We start from the raw sequence: 14,741 nt of genomic DNA on the forward strand, positions 1-14,741 counted from the left end.
GGCAATTAAATGGAAAGCCTAGAGAGATATTAATATATAGAACAATGCTCGACGAGAGTCATCTCCCAGTCAAACTTACACCATTCTCCCTTTGCATAGTGTACGCTCATGCTTGATCCTAAGACAATATAAGTGAAGTTTTGGTCCGAATGATCGTCTAAAATTCTCGAGCAACAACATATATAACATAACTATTGAAACCACCCTCTATCGCACAACACGCGCTACGACGAACCGCACAAAACTGCTCTCAAATACCCTTCGCGAACCTCTCCTTCGCAACCTGCAGCACCTCAGGTCCTCTCGGGATGATATCTACTTCCCACAGATGAGGACGACTAATAACAAGAGAAACGATCAGTACGTCAGTAGCGAGCTCCTCCAATTCAGATGCAGCGGAAAGCAAGACGCACACGATGAGTCCAGTATCATGGTAGTTGGTGGCGCTGGGTGTGATCTCGTTACCCTGCGCATCCTTTGCCTTGCGGATATTGAACGACCAGAGGATGTGGGCGGCGTTGATGAACATCAGGTTGTTAGCGATGTGCATGCCCGCACACGCACGTCTGGATGGTTCATCGGCCCGTCAGCCACAAACATCGAGAAGGAGTGGTAAGAGAGCGTACCGTCCGAAGCCAAAGGTATAGTGCCCTTGATTGTGTGTTTCGGGATGAAGAACCTCGAATGTCCCTTCTTCGTTCAGGAAGCGCTCGGGTTTGAAGGAATCTGCATCATCGAAGGCTTCGGGACTACGGTTGATGCTGTAGATATTGGAGAGGACGATGGAGCCTGCCGGTAGATAGTAGCCCATATAGTGGTCATCCTTGACACCGAGAGAGGCGACGTCAGTGATTAACAAAATACGTGGTTTCGCTTTGAGTTTACCTCGATAAGCCTATGGGGTACTGCAGTACAGAATAGAACAAGATAGAAGGTGAGTTCGATGGGTTCTATAAGCGATGCGCGATGCAGAGCGTCATACCTCCAAGGGGTGCGACGGTCCTCCACCTCATCACTTCTCTGCAGAATGCACGGAGGTAGGGCATGCTTTCACGATCATCGAACGTTGGCAGACGGGAACGACCAACGACAAGATCGACTTCGTCTTGAGCACGCTGGATACGTTCAGGATACAGCGTTGCAGCAAGCATGAACCACCGCATGATGCCAGCCGTCTATTGCATCATGGAATGGGTAAGCTGTCATCGTCTTGGTAGAACAGCAGACTGTCCACACGTACCGCATCGGATCCAGCACCACTGCGCGTCGGAAACGGTCAAGATGTGGTAGAAGAAGAAGGATACAAAGAACTTACAACATCGAACCTGCAAGCCAGGGAACCTCACGATCCAACAGTTGGAATTGTTCTTGAGCTTCGAGAAGAACACGGCCGAAACTGGGTGGGGGTGTGTTCCCGTCCTATATATCGCCAAAACTCGTTAGACGGGGTTAAGAAGTAGTAAAGTAGGTGTAGTGTACCATGTCCTTCTTTACTCGGTCTAACCAGTTATTGAACATAGCGTTGTCCTTCTTGTACCAATTCAAGCCTTCGCCTTTGGGGCGGTAAAGCCAGCCTGGAAGGCGTTTCAGAACGGGAAACACGTCCACTAGGAATGCGCCGGGTAGAGCAGCGCCGGTCAGACGATGCATGCAGTCGTTGATCTAAATGCATGTGCTTATTAGAATTGGACATTAGTTTATAGCTCAGCTTGGGTCAAACTTGCCTGCTCCACGATAGGATCGTTCTTGTTCAGCATAGGCTCGCCACCGTAAAGAGCAGTAAATAAGGATGAGGCGATGACACTAGAAGAATATGTGAGATGGTGGAGGCATAAGGCAGGAGCATTTCAGCGTACCGTTGAAGATGGTCATCCCAGTGCTTCGGGCTTTTGTGAAGTTCTGTCACCAGAAGTGCAGATTCGCGCTCCATAATGCCGTAGTAAGCCTCTGCTGCACGAATGTTGATCCCGGCATGGGCGGCTTTGCGGAAACGCTTCCATCTGTGGCAAAGGGCGGATGAGAAAGAGTAGAGAAGAAGGAAAATAAGAATCTACCGGTCGCTGAATCGTTGGAAGCCAACAACAAGATTGCGAGACATGATCTCCCCTGTCATGATTAGGCGAGGGCGGTCGGAATATATCTGAGATCGTCTCTCTAGGAGCTCGAGCGCGGCTTCGTTGGAATTAAGGACAATGACAGGTTGTCCTGCCATATTGAGATGGAAGATGGGTCCTAAGGTTTTCGACCATTCGTGCATCAAAAGCCAACCGTTCCTCTTCGGCATCTGCAGAACATTTCCGAGTAAAGGCAGACCGCCAGGGGGAGACGGTGGAAGCTTGCCCTTTGCTTTCCGAGTGTAACCAGTAGAGAGGTAAAGAACCAGAAAAAGGCCTAAAAGCGCCATGACATCTGTACGACTGAGAGACATGATGAGCCTCTACTCGTCGTTTGCGTTAGCAACATGTCTGGATATGAAACTACTTATATCGAACAGGAAGACAATGCTAACACTCGGAGTGCATCGCCAGTCAAGTGGCGGGCGCGGTTTGCAGCGGTCCCACACTCATGATGGTCTGCGCGAGCGGAAGACCTGATACAGAACAGTTTCATATGCGAGGTATCTCGCATTTTCTTGACCTAGCTCGACCTAGACAACCATGGCATGGAACGAACAGCGGTGAACAGGTGCAGGTAGACCGAAATAATCATGGGTGTGCGGCAGACAGCAGCGGGCGCCTGTTTCGGTCCAACGATCTCTAGTCCGCAAATTGCCGAGCCTTCCCTGTGGTGACTTTCAAATGATGCGCCTCGGACTCCGTCTCGCTTTGCACCTTGTACGCTGTGTTCGGGATTTCCTCTGTACTGACCCTTGGACTTGATCTCAGATACTGACTACACTCTGATATTGGAGGGATTGATGGACATGTATAGCTGTGCACTGTTGCAATTCAAAGGCACCGAACAGCAGCGGAATCCAGACATTTGAGTCGAAAAATAGCAACGCTGGCTCGTACAAATACCTCTGACGCTGCGAGTTTCCCAAGAGCATTATCCTTCTTGAGCGCCAGAACAACTCATGGCTACGCTTCTCGCATTTTCTGCGGCCTTGGCCTCCGTCTATGGCGTCTCGGCGGCGTCCTCTCCTTACGCTTCCGTCACTGCCAGCCAATGGGCTGCTCTGAACTCATCCGTCAATGGTCGACTTGCTACTTCCGTGCCCATTGCCCAGCCATGCTTCGATGCGTACTCTGGGATAGTTAACTCCAATACACTGGCCCCCGACTCAGAGGCTTGCTCTGAAGTCCAGTCCTTGTGGACCGTGTGTACCATCCCTGCCCCAATTCTTCTTTCCTCTGCTAATTATACCTACCCAGAATACGACATACCGGGTCACGCAATTCGGAACGTATGAGCAAATTTGGAGTGAAAGACTTAACGGGTCTGCTTGTGACCTTGATGCTCTCGATCCTACCGACCCCGCGGCGATGAACCTCACCTGCACTCTGGGATCCATCCCACCATACTATGTCAGTACCAACAGTCTACCCGTGTCTTTGTCATTCTGTCTCCAAAGCTAACCTCTAACTTCTAGATCGACGTAACCTCCCCAGAAGATATCCAAGCGGCGTTGACGTTCTCTAACCAAACCGGTGTGCCTATCGTGATTAAGAATACCGGGCATGACTACCTCGGACGGTCATCTGCTCCCGGATCACTGGCTCTGTGGACAAAGAACCTGCTCAACCAAACCTTCTCCGAAGAGTTCGTTCCTGAAGGGTGTAATGCAAGTGTTGGCCGTGCCCTGACTAATGGCGTGCGTAAATCGTTATCTTTATCGTCACTCTGAAGCTCATAGAATGCATCTTCACAGGCTGGTGTGACATGGATCGAAGCTTACAAAGGCAAGTACTGTCCGATCTTTAATTATTTTGAGAGTCGCGCTGATGCTTCCATGTATCACAGTCGCGGACGCAAATAACGCCACAGTTGTGGGCGGTGCTTTCCCAACCGTGGGTGCCAGTGGGGGTTGGCTCTTCGGTGGCGGCCATGGGTTAGTGCATTGTAACATAATCCGCAATATCATGTTTAACGTCCACAACCTGGTTTCACAGCTTCCTCACTGGAGTCAATGGGGTAGGAGCAGACTCCTCGTTGCAGGTACCTTGTTCTATCTTATTATTATACGCTCGTTTCGAGCTAACCCCGCTATGTTCGATAGTTCAAGGTCGTCACACCGGATGGCGTATATCGCATTGCGAACGCTTGCCAAAATGAGGATCTCTTCTGGGCTTTGCGCGGTGGCGGATCTGGCTTTGGCGTTGTCCTTGAGAGCACCATTGCTGCTCACCCAGCTTATGACATCAAAGTACGTCTTTCCGAACCCCTTTCTGCTTCCCCCCTGACAGACATGGTATTTGTACAATAGATCGCAGTTATCGAGATCCAAAATATCACCCTCGATGCTCAGTTTGAAGTCTTCCGCGTCTTTGCTGGTCTCCGTGAACAACTTGCACAGGAGGGCTGGGGTGGTGCTTTCCTCCCTCAGGTACGAACTTCCCGCATCCACAGGGAGACTCGGTGCCTGACATCTTCGCGTAGTACACCGATGGTACCATGGCGGTCACCATGATTAACCCTACCCTCACCGATGAGCAGGCTGCTGCGACGTTCGCTCCGGTCATCGACTACGTCAACTCCATCAACGGCACGGACGGAATCCTCGTCACCGCCAACGGCTTTGTTCCAGGCGGATCTTACCTCTACCTCCAGGGTAAGCGCACATTCACGCATCTTATCTACTTAGCAAGAGACTGATTAGTCCACTTGTCTCGTTCGCTCTCCCAGAGAACTACATCTCCACGGTCCCCGTTGGTCTTGGCGCCTTCATCGGTTCCCGTCTCCTTCCCCTCTCTTCGTTCACCTCCAACTCCTCCCTGGACGAACTCATCACCGCCATGAAGTCCGGTCTCGAAAAGGTTGGCCCTGGTGAATGGCCTCCCATGGAAATCCTCATGGACACGCCTTTGCTCACGCCGGACAGCAACAACGAGACCAGCGTCAACCCGGTCTGGAGGTCCAGTGCGTTTGTGATGGTCTACGGGGTCAGCTACGAGTATAATGCGACGGCTGCGGATGAGTTGGCGTTGATGCAGACGGTGCATGATGCCTTGGACTATGTTCGGGCTGTCACCCCCGGAAGCGGGGAGTACAACAACGAGGCGGATGTGAGTTTTCTTTTCTCCTATCCACATTAGTGGATAACGTGCTGATCAGTCGATCGACACTTTAGATTCTCCAAGAGGACTGGCAGGAAGCATACTGGGGCGTACAATACCCTGCTCTCCTGGCGATCAAGCAGAAGTACGACCCGTATAACCTCCTCACCGGCTGGCAGTACGTCGGTTTCGACAAGGGCAACTCGATGTTCGACAGATACAATATCTAGACGCTGTCGTCCCCCCTTACTTTCGATGATCTGACTCTCATTACATGCACTTCATTCCACGCTCTTTCGCAATTATTTATCGTGTTATATAGGGCTCTTACTGTAGGTTTCTAGCTGCGGTAATTAGTTTGAAATATATTTATCAAGGTCTTGCCCTGTCATTCACATCCGCGAAAGCCCGAGGGCTCTATATCATTCAATCTCACCTCAGTAAGACCGCATTCTATGGTGCACTCTACAACTGACGGGGAAGTGATTCAGCAAGCGGAACGATATTCAGCAACCTCAGCTAGGTGCCTTATACATCGACGGAGATACTATAAAGTACTTTATGGAACTGCATGTAGAATACCGGCCCAATTTGGATAAACCTCAAGACCAGCGGGCCGCGGCAAGTAACATCCTGCAAACGTGTGGCGCGCCACAGGGGCTAATCAAGGCAGCTCACATATCGTTACTTTCCCTCGTTGAATCGTAGAGCTTGAGAGCTGAAAGACGGCATCGTCTATATCCGATACCAGTGGAAGAAAAACAAAGACGAAAAAGCATTACGATAATTAAAAAAAACATGACGAATGCGTGCAACGTTCGTGACAAACATGCTTAAGGAATGTAAGTAGCCAAAGCACCCGAATCACAACCGCGACATCCTCAAATACCCCCAGCACTTCCCGTCGCCACCGCCTCCTTGACCTCATCATCCCGAGCCTGCAACTTCTGCGTCTCCATCCCCTCTCCACCATCGCCTTCTAACGAGTTCTTCCTCGGCCTGAAGAATATTGCACTCGCGATCGCCTCCGCACAACCAATCGCCACGATCCACCAAATCGCGCTGCTCACACCATGGTACGACTCTTTCGGTGTCTGGGGGTCCGTCTTCGTCGTCTCTACGAGGATGGTGGTGACGATGGCGACGTTGACGGCTGAGCCGACTTGCTGGGCTGCGTTGAAGACGGCGGCCCCGACACCGACTTTGTCGACCGGGACGGAGGTGATGACGCCGACACTGCAAGTACAGAGGTATTAGAATTGATGAAAGAACGTCAAATGTCTGGGGAAAGACGTACTTAGAGACAAGGTAGGTGACGCTGCTACCCGCGGTGGCGAGGACCATGGCAGGGAAAGTGTAACTCCAGTAGCGTTCGCGCGTGTAGGCAAACGCGTAGAGGATGCCGAAGACGCCAGCCATGAGTTGACCCGCGACGAGGACCATCTTGGGAGGAAGACGAAGGATCTGGCGAGGGAAGATGATACAGATAATTCCACTGATAATACCGGTAGGAAGGCTGAAGGACAGAATCTCAGTCAGAAATGTGGACGTTGGTCTGAAAATCGGTAAAATAAGTGACTTACAAGTGCAATCCGATCGTCAGCGGACTCCATCCGTAGTTCGTCGGGTAGTAGTTACTGTACAACACCACGGGCCCAATAAAGTAGATTTGGTTGGAGAACGAGACCAGGATGAGGATTAGGAAGTTGGGGATAAACCACATCTTGGGCGGGATGAGGGCGCGCTCGTCGCTCAAGCGAGTCTGCCAGAAGAAGAAGACCCCGAGCAGAAGAAGAGCTACGAGAAGAGGGGCCAATACACGAGCCGTCCCCCAACCAAAAGTGGGCGCCTGCGAGAAGGCGAAGATGAGAAGAATGATAGAGGCTAGAGTGAACACGATTGTGTTAGTAAATAAAAAGACATGCTATACGGAGCAAAGGCATTTACCAGTCAATGTCGCAACACCGGGATAGTCCATCTTCTTGTTCTTGGAGTTCATGCGAAGGCTTTGCACTGGGATCAGCCAGATAGATAAAAGCGAGATCGGCACGGCGACACAGGCAATGCCCCAGAATACCCAGCGCCACGATGCGAATTGGACTATGATACCACCGATAACAAAGCCTAAGCAAAGACCAAGGGTTCCTGCAGATGCGAAGCTGTCAAGAACAGGAGTAAACTGTGAGATCATGGTGAGTATAGAACCAAAGGAAGAAAACAAACAATGTGAGGGCTATTCCGCGACTCTCAGGATCCGTGTACGCGGAGGTAAGCATGGATATGGCGGAGGGAATGGTCATGCTGGCTCCAATGCCTTGAAGGGCACGGATGATGATAAGGCCGATGATGTTGTTCACAAAACCGGCACCGATCCCAAAGACGCCGACGATGAAAAATCCAGAGATGAATATAGGCTTGGGATGGTATATGTCTGATATGCGGCCACTCTGTAGTCAAAATCGTCAGAGTCGACCGCCGACCAATTCGAAATAAAGTTCAGCTCACGAGCAGGAGGAAAGAGCCGAAAGTCAGGTTGAACGCTGTCAAAATCCATTGTACGATTGCTGGTGACTGTCCGAGGTCTTCCTCGATCTATAGTGGAAGTTTGTCAGACAGAGAAAACACAAGGAATTCTGGAGGAATTAAGCACGTTGTTCAGACAAATGATCATGCCTCCCGTGTTAAACGAGTCGATGAACAATGCAAGGCAAACAACAACGAGCACTGTTGCCTTGCGAAAGCTAGACGCGTTGGGATCGATGATGTGTACCACGGGCTCTGCAGGAGCAGCAGCCTCGGATGATGGGGCGCTGCTCTGGCCATTGTGCTCAGGCCCTGCGGGACTTGGTGTTTGGAACGATCTGCCTTTTTCGACGGAGTCAGACATGGCGGTGATGGGGGAGAGGGCGAACGAAAGACTCAAGAAGAACCGACGCGACGCGCTCGGTTTTCTCTGTTCGCGACGATGATGCTCACCAAGCAAAAGACGGCTCAGTCAGCCTGCCACGGATACATCGCATTGTTCGAAACTTCTTGCTTGGTCTGCGTTGTTCCCGCAGAACCGTGTTTGTCCTTGTTATCATTTGCGGAGTAAGCGCCCGAGGTGGGAGGTGAACAAGGAGTTTCCTCGGAAATGGCCGGTGGCGGCCTGTGGCAGCCTTTTCTGGCCATCGACTCCGCTCTGCGGACTCAATCTGGTTTCATTTCAGCCAACAACCTTGTTCTCTGGCTTACTCACTTGTACGTGCTTACCGAGCCTGAGATGCCTTCCTGTATCCTCTGCGGTTCTCCTTCATAAGGCAGACCAGAAACGATGGCAAGCCATAGCACCGACCCCTCATCGTCTTTCAACTCCACTAAACCATTCCAACCATGTCTGTACCCGTTGAAGACCTCCCAGTCACCCGCGAGAACGAGTGAGTACATTTCCAACTAGATACAATGCTTTTGACTGATCGTTCAACTTAGTGTCTACCCCGGCATCGACCCTAAGCCCCACTTTGAGGGCCAAACCTACGCTGGCAAGGTTGTCCTCGTGACGGGTGCCTCGCGTGGCATTGGCTCGGAGATCGCTCTCTACTACGCCCGTGCTGGTGCATCTTTGGCTCTCCTGTCCCGTACGCAAGCCGTATTGGACAAGACCAAGGCACACATCCTTGAGGCGGCCCCCAAAGCTCAAATCACCACATTCGTTGCCGACGTCGTCGACACTCAGGCCATCAAAGCCGCCGTCGATGGAACCGTGAAGACGTTCGGCAAGATCGATATCGTCGTCGCTAACGCTGGAAAGGCTGACCCATGGAAGAAGCGTATGTTCACTTCTTGCAGCACATCATGCGGCGTGATGACTTACATTATTTGTTTTTTCTCCAGCTTTCACCGAGTACGACCCTGACAACTGGTGGAAAACCGTCGAGGTGAACGTTCGTGGTGTCTACAATGTTGCACAGTACGTTTATCCTCCCGCCCCCTCGCCATCTACGTCGCTTAACATGTGGTTCAACCTCGGCTAGCTTCTCTCTCCCTCACCTTGGTGCTACATCTGGCTACTTCCTCGTCATCGGGTCCATTGGCGCTCAGATGAGGATGCCCTTCGCCTCGTCCTATGTTCTTTCCAAGCACGCCGTCAACCGTCTCGTTGAGTACATCAAGACCGAGAACCCCAACGTCAAGACGTTCTCCCTGAACCCCGGTGCGATCAAGACCGACATGGCCGACAACAACCCTGAGGCTGCACCTTGGCTCATTGATACCCTGCAGTTGCCCGCTGCCACTGCCCTCAGGGTGACGAGCGGGAAGGAGGACTGGTTGAACGGAAAGTCAGTATCTTCCTGTCGTTGTCTGCCGTCCGTATCCATTGCAATGATTTGTTTGCTGACCGTGATTTATGGTACGTCTAGATACCTTTCTGCCAACTGGAACCTCGACGAGGTCGAGCAGAAGTGGAAGGAGAAGATCATCGCTGAAGACGCTCTCGTCAACCGTCTTCACGTCCCTGTCTAATGAACTCTGTATGTGTGTGTAACGTCGTCGATGCTCTGTATTTCTTTATCCGCGGACTTTATTGCATACCAAAAGAAATTAGTGGTTGACTCGTGGCTAATGCCGATTGACTGAGACATCCGTTGTGAAATGCTAGCGTTTACCGATGTTTTACGGGTCGAGATTCCTCGTTCGTGAGTGTGCACGCCACAGTGGCGCATGAGTCCGAGTTGAAGTGATCGCTCGGAGCTTCGATCATCCTCATCCCCATCGGTCACCCATAAGTTTGCTTCCGTCGACGCATCTTGCTCCGAGATCCAACAACACGGCTCTCTCTAAGTACTTCCGCTCTACATACTTGAACTATGCACGTCGATCCATCATCTTTGTGTGACGCGCACGATGTTCAGCGGTTCAACCACAAGTCGCTGTGGCTCCACAGGTGGAGCAACCACGCCGCAGCAGGTATAAGCTCAGTACCGACTTGAGCTTGGAGTGCCACGGCGCAGATGTTCGAACAGGGTTTGTCAGTCATTACGGTATGTATTCAAGTTTTCTTCATCGGAGTCGTCATCTCGCGCTATCATACTACACAGACTTACTACAGTATACTACAGAACGTATGTAGCATGATAATCTAAGGTATACAATAGCAAGTTGAGCCTTTTCAAAGCGAGCAAAAGGATCGTCATCGTGCGAATCGTCAACATGAAATCATGAACAGCGAGCGAAAGAGGAAAGCAATGAGAGTTGACGATCAGGCATGGTGAGAACGAAAAACGAAGGGGTATTAGTACAAGTGTATAATCCAGACTGGTTGGTCGAGTCCTTGTGACTGCCGGTCGGGATAGAGTAAGGACGTGAAGGTGATGTGCGATACATGTACGAGAGCGGATAAGGAGAGATGGGAGAATGCGAGGTGGGAGTCCGACGGGAGGTGCACTGAGAGTACAGATGTGAGTGCAAGAGAGTACAACTATGTCGTACATTGCTTTTGCTAGTGAGCACAAAACATGAAGTCCTTGAAGAGGCAAAGAAAGGTGAAGACAAGAGAGGCAAGATGAGGCGAAACGAAAAAGAGGAAGGCGATGCAAGAAAAAGAAAAAGAAAAGAAAAAGAAACGAAAAAAAGAAAAGAAAAAGGAGTGTAAAGCACAATAACCACAGAAGCAAAGAACCGGAATCCACAAGAAACAGAATGTACAAGAAACGAATCAGGCACGGCATCTCCTCTCGCTCGCCATTCACCTTCAAAACGGTGCTATCTCAAACCTCTTCTTGCGAGGAGGACATGAGACATCTGACCAAAACTATAGAGGCCCAGAGCACTCTACGACACAAATACAGCTAACTCACTTCCTCGACAAAAGCCTTCGAGAACCAGAATAGAATGCCTCCAAAAATGGGTATCGTCCACGACACGGCACCATAGACCAAAAGACCAGAGACTTGCAAAGCGCTCACATCTACAGTTCCCGTTCCTTCGCCACAAATAACGACAACCTCTCGTCACCGGTTACCGGTCCCCGCGCTCCGTCAATCGTCGCCGCAGCTTCGCAGGCCCCAAGCTGCCTAGTCCGTGCGCGAAACTTCCACCTCCGGACTTTGCACTCGTAGGTTCGGGTGTGCTACGACCGTTCCCTTGTGGAGGACGACGGAGAATACGCTGGAGCAAGGGGCGTTTGGCGCTTTGGGGCTCATGCTCCGCCTCGGGAGGGGGCATAATGGGCGCTACGGTTGCAGAGCGAGGATGGGAATGGGAGGAATGGTGAGAGCGGTGGGTGTTGGTGGAGTCGGCGTAGATTTGAGTGCGGGAAGGAGACGTAGAGTAGATTTTGGCGTTATGATTCGTGGGCTGCAGTTTTCTTTAGTAAGTATTCGCGTCTGTGCTGCGCGACTAGGGCGAAAATGTGGACTCACGACAATTGTGATCTTTTGGCCCGGTCTAAGAGGGGAAGGTGCATCAGTGTGGCGGCTCGACGACCGCTCGTAAGACGATATACTCACGAGGGAATAACGTAGTACGTGCTTCCCGAACTGTGACTGTCGCGCTGGCGGTCATCATAGGTATACCCGCCACCACGGTGGCCACGCTCGTCCGGGGAGGGCGCCCGAGCGTAACGATCGTATCCCTGCCTGCTCGAAGACTTATGTCCACCGTGATTGACCGTAGTGTAGTACTTCGATGCGCCCGTTGTATAGTGATCTCGATTATAGGTAGGATCCGAGTACGATGGGATGAGGGGCTGGGATGTAGGAACTTTCTTGGTGGGTGGCGGCTGCGAGCGCGACGGAGAGTGAGCCCTCTGACGTGATGAGTGCCGCGAAGGCTCTGGAAGGTGCGCTGAGGGGTGCTGCGAAGGTGTACGCTGCATTGGTACGGCGGCTGGGTGCGGTGGGTGCTTTGTGATGACGGGAGGGTCGTAATTGAAACTGACAGAAGAGGAATGTTTCGATGGTGCGTAGACTATGGAAGGCGGCTTATTTCCCCGCCCGCCGCTGCCGCTGCTGGATTTGGATAGGGTATGAGTGTGGTGTGCAGGCGCTTGTAGACGCGAGCTAGAATGTGACCCATATTGCGCGCGGTGTTCACGGGCGACATCTACTGGTCCAGGTGTAGGGGTTTGCTCTAGTTCGGGCTCAGGGATACGATCCGGATCTGTTATTTCGGGCTTGTTCGAGTATGCGTAGACAGGAGAGGGAGCGAGTATCTCTCGTGGCTGCTGCTGTTGACTAAAATGCGAACGCGATGGTGAGACGGTGTTGGAGGGTAGGGGAGGCGGATTTGGAGGTGTGTAAATCATCTGTAATGGTGGATGATTTGTGGAGCTACGCTTCGAACGGGATGAGTGCATGGATTTCGAGCGCTGAGAACCTGAGCCTTGACCCTGAGGATCAACAGACATGTACGGGCCGGAAGGATGGATCTGGATAGTTTCAGGAGCATGATAGTAAGAAGCCTGCGGTGGTGGCGGGACCATGAGGACGGTCGAAGCTGAAGGCAGGGATGCAAATGGTGGTAGTGAAGAGTGGGGATGTGATGTGGCACGCGAACGGGTGGCGGCGTGGCCCGAAGCATAAGAAGGATGTGGTGGCGGCATCAAAGGGGTTTTGGCGTATGGAGAAGAGCCAGGCCATCCGTCGACTTCCTTTCTTCTGTCTCGATCTCTGCTCGATGTTCGAGTCTCGTCGCTATACCCGGCGGATTCTGAAATCGGGATATCCGGTCGACCGTCAGGGTACTTGAGCATCATGCGAGGAGGGACAGAGTGAGAGCTAAAGTCGCTATCCGAAGGCGTACTCATCCCATCGTCTGAGTCATCGACCAAAGAGGGAGGAACAGAGGGTGAGAGGAAGCTACTGGGGTCGTTGTGGTGAACGGTGACCCAGTCCGCTGTGCGCGCGCGGGCAGAGCGGTACTGCTCAATAGCAGCTGGAGAGGACGTGTACTCCGTCATCTGGCGGCGAGCGAGTGAGCAAGACGTTCGACGATGACGGGTTTAGCGGGGTGAACGATGCGGGGAGGGGAAACGGAAAGAGAACGGCAAGGGTGGGGTACTTATAACTTATAGCTGAGACGGTGACCGGTGGAGAACGGCAGACAAATCGTCATTTTAGGCCCAATCGGAGGAGCATCTCATCTTCTTCATCTCCAATACTTTATCAATCCTTACCCATCCCCGGCCACAGCAGCCAACGTGGTTGCAGCGAGGCGGTCTCAACGCGCTTTTTTGGGTAATCCTCCGCACTCCGGCAACTCCCGGTGGACCTCCTTCCCACCCACCACCACAGCCCCCGGCTTTCTATCTCACGAGTTGCCCATCTTTCGACAATCCTCTGTATTAGCACAGTCACTGCAGCTGTGTCTCTACTGCGAGCTCTCAGCTCTGCCACTGCCCCTCGTAAATCTTAGAGCTGCTGAAGGGCATCCGACTTGTTCCGGACACTGAGGCAGTGAGAGTCGGCATTCGCAGTGCGGGAAGCGCTGCTCTCATCTGGCCTCGACCTTTCCTTTCCTACCTCTATTTTCGCCGCTCAGACATATGGCCTATTCGCCGTGCACTTTTGCCGTGCTATATTCTGACAAGATACTCGGTCAAACCTTCCATAACCAGAACCGCAATGCTTGCCCCTTCCCACTCTTCGGCTTGATCTTTTCCCAGCTGGTGGCCAGCTCTTTCTCCCATCTGACCTTCCGTAGCCTTAACAGCCGTGCCGAATTCATCACAAATGGTGAGTCCACCTCCCTTACAAAAGCCTTTTTTGTCCTATATAAGTCACATTCGTGCCGTGTAAGCCGCTCACCCTCGGAAACGGCAGCCGGGTACCTCGGAAGCAGTCTACCTCATTCACAACACCCACAGAAAAAGCAACGGATACCGAGTTTGCTCACTGTAGATTAGGCAAAGACGTTCTGTCATCTCTGCCCAGCAGAAAATTTTCTGGTAATGAGCTGAGGACCACAGCACTATGTACAGTCGTCAGGATTCGATCTCCCTCGAGTGATTGATCGGCTTTGATGCATGACGAGAGGACAACACGAAGAATCTTCGATGAAATGTCTACGCCGCTCCGTCACATGGGCTAGCCATCACGGTGGGCTCATCTTCCGCCCTTCTTGTTTTCATATCCGTGTCTTTCTTCGCAAGTCAAAGGCGAAATTTTCGTCTATGGATCAACGCAAGGCTACGCAGCAACCGATGGTCGTTTTGACTGGGCAGAGAAGGCATATCTTGTGCCTTCATGAAGTATGTTATATCTCTCAAGCCTTAGCTCGCGACCCTGCTCTATAATTCTCAAGATGCTCCACAGGACATACTCTCACGTACAATCATTGTCGGTCGATCGTTTATCGTTAGACGTATGTCTGGATAGTCATGGCGAGTCCATCCCGCTATCCTACCAAGTAACCTTTGGCCATTCAATACGCCACTTGTAGGTCGTCCAGCGTTTCCCTGCTTCGAGAAACAGAATAGGACTCTGGCTTCTAATATATCGATCACGCCTTTGTCCTATGGTCAACACCACATATAGGTACCGGTCT

At 51.8% G+C, this 14,741-nt stretch overlaps 5 protein-coding genes across 5 annotated transcripts; 2 read left to right on the forward strand and 3 right to left on the reverse strand.

The window, feature by feature from the left end:
* Positions 1–141: 141 nt before the first annotated feature.
* STEHIDRAFT_145717 (cytochrome P450) lies at positions 142–2,444 on the reverse strand. The gene is made up of 11 exons (XM_007301790.1): positions 2,055–2,444; positions 1,857–2,000; positions 1,725–1,803; positions 1,480–1,662; positions 1,316–1,419; positions 1,241–1,259; positions 983–1,175; positions 886–905; positions 627–823; positions 414–566; positions 142–338 (listed from the first exon to the last, which is right to left on the reverse strand). Exons 1-11 carry the CDS (start codon positions 2,426–2,428, stop codon positions 251–253), a joined length of 1,554 nt encoding a protein of 517 aa, XP_007301852.1. The 5' UTR covers positions 2,429–2,444; the 3' UTR covers positions 142–250.
* Positions 2,445–2,859: 415 nt separating this feature from the next.
* Positions 2,860–5,611, forward strand: STEHIDRAFT_75716 (FAD-binding domain-containing protein). The gene is made up of 11 exons (XM_007301541.1): positions 2,860–3,319; positions 3,375–3,527; positions 3,593–3,814; positions 3,872–3,902; positions 3,964–4,051; positions 4,113–4,158; positions 4,220–4,366; positions 4,427–4,546; positions 4,600–4,771; positions 4,846–5,225; positions 5,291–5,611. The coding sequence occupies exons 1-11, from the start codon at positions 3,077–3,079 to the stop codon at positions 5,444–5,446; spliced, it is 1,758 nt and encodes a 585-aa protein (XP_007301603.1). The 5' UTR covers positions 2,860–3,076; the 3' UTR covers positions 5,447–5,611.
* A 486-nt stretch (positions 5,612–6,097) lies between these two features.
* Positions 6,098–8,103, reverse strand: STEHIDRAFT_109229 (MFS general substrate transporter; the record flags this gene model as incomplete). The annotated part of the gene is made up of 7 exons (XM_007301791.1): positions 6,098–6,452; positions 6,514–6,771; positions 6,800–7,100; positions 7,164–7,375; positions 7,440–7,663; positions 7,722–7,808; positions 7,867–8,103. The coding sequence occupies 7 exons, from the start codon at positions 8,101–8,103 to the stop codon at positions 6,098–6,100; spliced, it is 1,674 nt and encodes a 557-aa protein (XP_007301853.1).
* A 452-nt stretch (positions 8,104–8,555) lies between these two features.
* On the forward strand, positions 8,556–9,886 carry STEHIDRAFT_119694 (NAD-P-binding protein). Its single transcript, XM_007301792.1, has 5 exons — positions 8,556–8,632; positions 8,685–9,025; positions 9,090–9,165; positions 9,230–9,535; positions 9,617–9,886. Exons 1-5 carry the CDS (start codon positions 8,589–8,591, stop codon positions 9,717–9,719), a joined length of 870 nt encoding a protein of 289 aa, XP_007301854.1. The 5' UTR covers positions 8,556–8,588; the 3' UTR covers positions 9,720–9,886.
* Positions 9,887–10,243: 357 nt separating this feature from the next.
* STEHIDRAFT_166874 (uncharacterized protein) lies at positions 10,244–13,922 on the reverse strand (the record flags this gene model as incomplete). Its single annotated transcript, XM_007301793.1, has 4 exons — positions 10,244–11,552; positions 11,618–11,642; positions 11,705–13,155; positions 13,800–13,922. 4 exons carry the CDS (start codon positions 13,920–13,922, stop codon positions 11,214–11,216), a joined length of 1,938 nt encoding a protein of 645 aa, XP_007301855.1. The 3' UTR covers positions 10,244–11,213.
* Positions 13,923–14,741: the final 819 nt, after the last annotated feature.

This window comes from Stereum hirsutum, assembly GCF_000264905.1.
Source record: "Stereum hirsutum FP-91666 SS1 unplaced genomic scaffold STEHIscaffold_4, whole genome shotgun sequence".
In the NCBI taxonomy this organism is placed as follows: Eukaryota; Fungi; Basidiomycota; class Agaricomycetes; order Russulales; family Stereaceae; genus Stereum; species Stereum hirsutum.

What these genes read in the sequence shown, in the direction of transcription:
- STEHIDRAFT_145717 (XM_007301790.1), bottom strand. Translation starts at nt 2,428, where the DNA reads ATGTCTCTCAGTCGTACAGATGTCATGGCGCTTTTAGGCCTTTTTCTG. An exon ending in TACCCCATAGGCTTATCGAG is followed by an intron (nt 824 to 885) that starts GTAAACTCAAAG and finishes CTCGGTGTCAAG; the next exon opens with GATGACCACTATATGGGCTA. An exon ending in CATGATACTGGACTCATCGT is followed by an intron (nt 339 to 413) that starts GTGCGTCTTGCT and finishes TCTTGTTATTAG; the next exon opens with TCGTCCTCATCTGTGGGAAG.
- STEHIDRAFT_75716 (XM_007301541.1), top strand. Translation starts at nt 3,077, where the DNA reads ATGGCTACGCTTCTCGCATTTTCTGCGGCCTTGGCCTCCGTCTATGGC. An exon ending in GAGCAGACTCCTCGTTGCAG is followed by an intron (nt 4,159 to 4,219) that starts GTACCTTGTTCT and finishes TATGTTCGATAG; the next exon opens with TTCAAGGTCGTCACACCGGA. An exon ending in ATCTTACCTCTACCTCCAGG is followed by an intron (nt 4,772 to 4,845) that starts GTAAGCGCACAT and finishes TCGCTCTCCCAG; the next exon opens with AGAACTACATCTCCACGGTC.
- STEHIDRAFT_119694 (XM_007301792.1), top strand. Translation starts at nt 8,589, where the DNA reads ATGTCTGTACCCGTTGAAGACCTCCCAGTCACCCGCGAGAACGA. An exon ending in GGCTGACCCATGGAAGAAGC is followed by an intron (nt 9,026 to 9,089) that starts GTATGTTCACTT and finishes TTTTTTCTCCAG; the next exon opens with CTTTCACCGAGTACGACCCT. An exon ending in GAGGACTGGTTGAACGGAAA is followed by an intron (nt 9,536 to 9,616) that starts GTCAGTATCTTC and finishes TGGTACGTCTAG; the next exon opens with ATACCTTTCTGCCAACTGGA.